This window comes from Sinocyclocheilus anshuiensis, unplaced genomic scaffold, assembly GCF_001515605.1.
Source record: "Sinocyclocheilus anshuiensis isolate Anshui unplaced genomic scaffold, SAMN03320099.WGS_v1.1 scaffold777, whole genome shotgun sequence".
In the NCBI taxonomy this organism is placed as follows: domain Eukaryota; kingdom Metazoa; phylum Chordata; class Actinopteri; order Cypriniformes; family Cyprinidae; genus Sinocyclocheilus; species Sinocyclocheilus anshuiensis.
This window is the reverse complement of record NW_015540897.1, coordinates 214,084-217,888: the sequence shown is the minus strand read 5'-3', so window position 1 is coordinate 217,888 and position 3,805 is coordinate 214,084. Positions and strand designations below refer to the sequence as shown.

Sequence of the window (3,805 nt, the reverse complement as noted above, 5' to 3'; positions counted from 1 at the left end):
AGAATTTTTTTTTTTGCAACACAAACTCTATCCTGTAATCATCTGGCATTAAAGGGACAAAGTAGTTTAGCCAAAAATGAAAATTCTTATTATTTATTCATCCTCAATTTATGATGTTTTGTTTGTCACAATATTGTCATTCACCTTTATTAAACTAAAACAGCAGCCATGACATAAAAAATACCCCCTTTTTTAACAGAAGAACATAACAGAAGTTAATATGGGTCATATGACAAGAAGGTGAATAAATAACAACATTTTTCTTTTTGGGTGAACTATGCCTTTAATAGTGAAGATGTTATGACTTCATTAATCTGTCAAGCTATTCGAGTCCATTTGTTCTCCTCTGTGAGACAAATATCCCTGCTCTCGTGTTTATTTAGCTCCATGGGTACAGCAATTTCCTTGCTTATCAATGTCCAAAAAGGCAGTTTTCCATCTTCGCTTGCAATATTTGCAAAGCAAACACAAAACCCAACATGTCAGGATATCAGAATCCAAACTGCAAAACCAAAACACATTCCCTGTTCGCTCAAAGAAACACGTGCCAAAGCAATCAGTAAAAAATGCTAAAGACAACAGAAAAGCAACATGTGGCTAGATAACATCAGGGAATATTTAAACAGAATACGAACTCTTAAAATCGACCGCAGAGGGAGTCCAATGAATTAATACATGCCTTTATTGTTTTTCACAAAATACTAATTTTGGTTTGTTCTGTGTGCTTCTATGAATCCTGAAAAAAGTGAAGAATAAAGAGTGACTGCCAAGCTTTGTTACATACGTCACCGCAACCGTGTCCAGCGGTTGACTTCGACACACTCATTAAGTCTCATTTCAGATCTTGTTATGCTCCAGCCAAACTGGTCACTGAAAGGTTCGCAAACAAAGAGACAAGGTGTGACATTGAATTATGTTTGAAAACGATTCCAAAAACTTGAGTAACTAATGACCTAACTTAGAGCACCTTGATGTATTTTGTTTTTCCACATTACAAAGACATTTTTTGCGACTAATTTGACAGGTTTTCTCATTAAAAACTGTATCAGAGATGATGGGAAATGATGTAGAGATCTAGTTTTTTGACTTCATCATGTTTGACTGTGTGTATGTTTTATAGCCTGGCACAGTGAATCCCTCTAGCTGACCACAAATACGCATCTCTGAGCAGTTCCAACATCCCTTAAATGATATAAAAGCACAACTGGTTTTTAAACTTTTGTTGCACTCAATGAAAAAAGAGATGCCTAAAATTGTTATCCTTAATATATATAGGTAACAATTTAAGGTGTTTGTTAGTTTTAGCCTAGAATAAATGTTTAAAACTCCAAAACACATATTAATTTTTAATCAAACATATACATCGGTCCCAAGAATTGCTTGAACATTCAAGCCAGACCTAAAACAATGTATAAACGTGTTTTGCAGTCATGTTTTAGCAGCCTTTAATTCAGTCTTCAGTGTCACATGATTCTTCAGAAATCATTCTAATATGCTGATTTGCTTAAGAAACATTTGTTGAAAAATTTTATGGAAAGTGTGATGCATTTTTTTCAGGATTCTTTGATGAATAGAAAGTTCAAAAGAACAGGATTTATTTGAAATAGAAAATTGTGTAACATTATAAACGTCTTTACTCTCTCTTTTGATTTAATGCATCCTAGTGGAATACGTTTTTCTTATTTGAAAAAAAAAACCCATCTTAAAAGCGACCTTAAATTTTGAATGATAGCATATAACAAAAAACGAACTAAATAGCAGGTATATAAGCAAAATATAAGCATCAAGCAAAAAATATTCACAAATAAGTTTCAACCACTACAAATCACTGTAAAATCAGTTAATTAAAAGTCATTGTAAAAATAGCACAGGAAACTAAAGATAGTTCAGAGAAAAGCATCATTTGTTGGTTGATTCCACTTAGTATGTATCTAATGCAATGACATTCACACATTTTTAAGTATGCCTTGAGTGCCCCAAACTTTCTGGAGCCATTGTATGAATATATTCTGTGATATTAATACAAATGTGGTTAGAAAAGGTACTGCTTCAAACCATTAATGCAGCCCAGATTTCTGTAGCGGAGGCCATGCAATATTAATTCTGTTAGCACTCAGGTAGAGTACGGTTCTGACCTCAGAGCGAGATCCAGAGGCTGAGCAGAGCTTAACAAAGAAAACACATGGCACTTCACAATCCTTCAAGAAAGGAGGCCTGTCTGAGCCATACTAAATACTGCATTTACATAGCATTAACTTAAAATAGTTAAAGGGATAATTTCCCTCAAATCGAAAACTCACCCTCATGTCATTCTGACCCTGCATTATATGTTTTTACGTGAAGAAACAAAATGAATATGTTGAATGCATGGTGATTTATATGGCCAATCTCCAAAAAAGAACAAAAAATAGGCAAAGTAACTTGTGCACTATCCTCCAAGTCTTCTGAAATCATATGATAGCTCTGTACAAGGAGATACCATAATAAGTGGTCATGTAGAAGTAGACCACAATAATCAATAATAATAATAATACTCCCCTCAAATCTCATTCATATTCATTTTCAATTTAAAAAATGAGATGCATCACGACTTTGATGGCAAATGCTATTGGTTCTTGCATTCCATGCTATCAACTAGACTGCAAGTTACATTTGAGAGCTATGGAAATTTGAAACAAGTCATCTGGACTAGTTTTATGGTGCCTTTTAGAGGAAAAACAAACCACTTGCATGGCAAAGAGCAGCCCAGACATTCTGCCTAACACCTCCTTTTGTGTTGAATGCAAGAAAGAAAATATTTCGAGGCTGAAACAACATCGGTAAACAATGAGTAAACAATGCTCTGGTGAACTATTCCTTTTTCTAAACACTCTTTGATGTAACCAATAGCTGATGTCTCTGCAGCTGCAATAGCAACATGTCATTAAAAACTCCAGTGGCCATCGGCCTAATGTGGTGTCATATGAAGTCTATTTGTTATGTAATCACACCACTTAATTTAGCAGGAAATCAATTCAGGCAGCTGTGACAAATGACATTGGCATCAAGGCCCACAGCAGAGAAGATCAATATGATCATTGTTTGGAGTATTGATTTCTGACCTCCACTAACCTGTGTTTAAGCAGCAGGGCTCGCAGCACGTTGGCTCGGTCTTCGGCTCTGATCTGGTCTGAGATTATCATGGTTTCCACCAGCAAGTGGGCGATGCCAGGAAGTGTGGTTTGATCCAGATCTAGCATTATGGCACCTGGGTAACAGAACACCATGTTTGTGATATAGGCATATATGAGGTATACAGTAGTACCCCTGTCAGCTTATATAACAGAATAATGTAAAATCAGCCAAACTGTGGGATCATTCTAAAGACATATTCGAATGCCACAATTCAAATAATCTCTAATGTGGCTAAATGTTCTGACAGAGTATAAATATGTTTTTTTAGGCATTCCATTATAGTAGCTAGGGCTGGACAATAATTCAATATCAATATGTATCGCGATATAATTTTTTTCAATAACGGTGATATGATTTTTAAACACATTTCCGATATTTCGATATACATTACCAGTTTCCCATACATTTATTTATTTGTGCCGTTTGACTTCGTTGAATAAACATGAGCACTGCACGTTTCAAAATCATAAGGTGACGTGACATAAGGTGACGTGACGTGGCCAAGTATGGTGACCCATACTCGGAATTAGTGCTCTGCATTTACCCATCCAAAGTGCACACACACAGCAGTGAACACACACACGGAGCAGTGGGCAGCCATTTATGCTGCGGCGCCCGGGGAGCAGTTGGG

At 36.0% G+C, this 3,805-nt stretch overlaps 1 protein-coding gene across 2 annotated transcripts in view; it reads right to left on the bottom strand.

Annotated features, from left to right (window-relative positions):
* Window positions 1–3,805, bottom strand: part of LOC107688947 (anion exchange protein 3-like) — a 19,473-nt gene that overhangs the window by 13,600 nt on the left and 2,068 nt on the right. For both annotated transcript variants that reach the window (XM_016486794.1, XM_016486795.1), the window contains exon 2: window positions 3,112–3,247. In XM_016486794.1, the coding sequence (XP_016342280.1) occupies window positions 3,112–3,247 (136 nt within the window). The remainder of the gene's footprint in view (window positions 1–3,111; window positions 3,248–3,805) is intronic.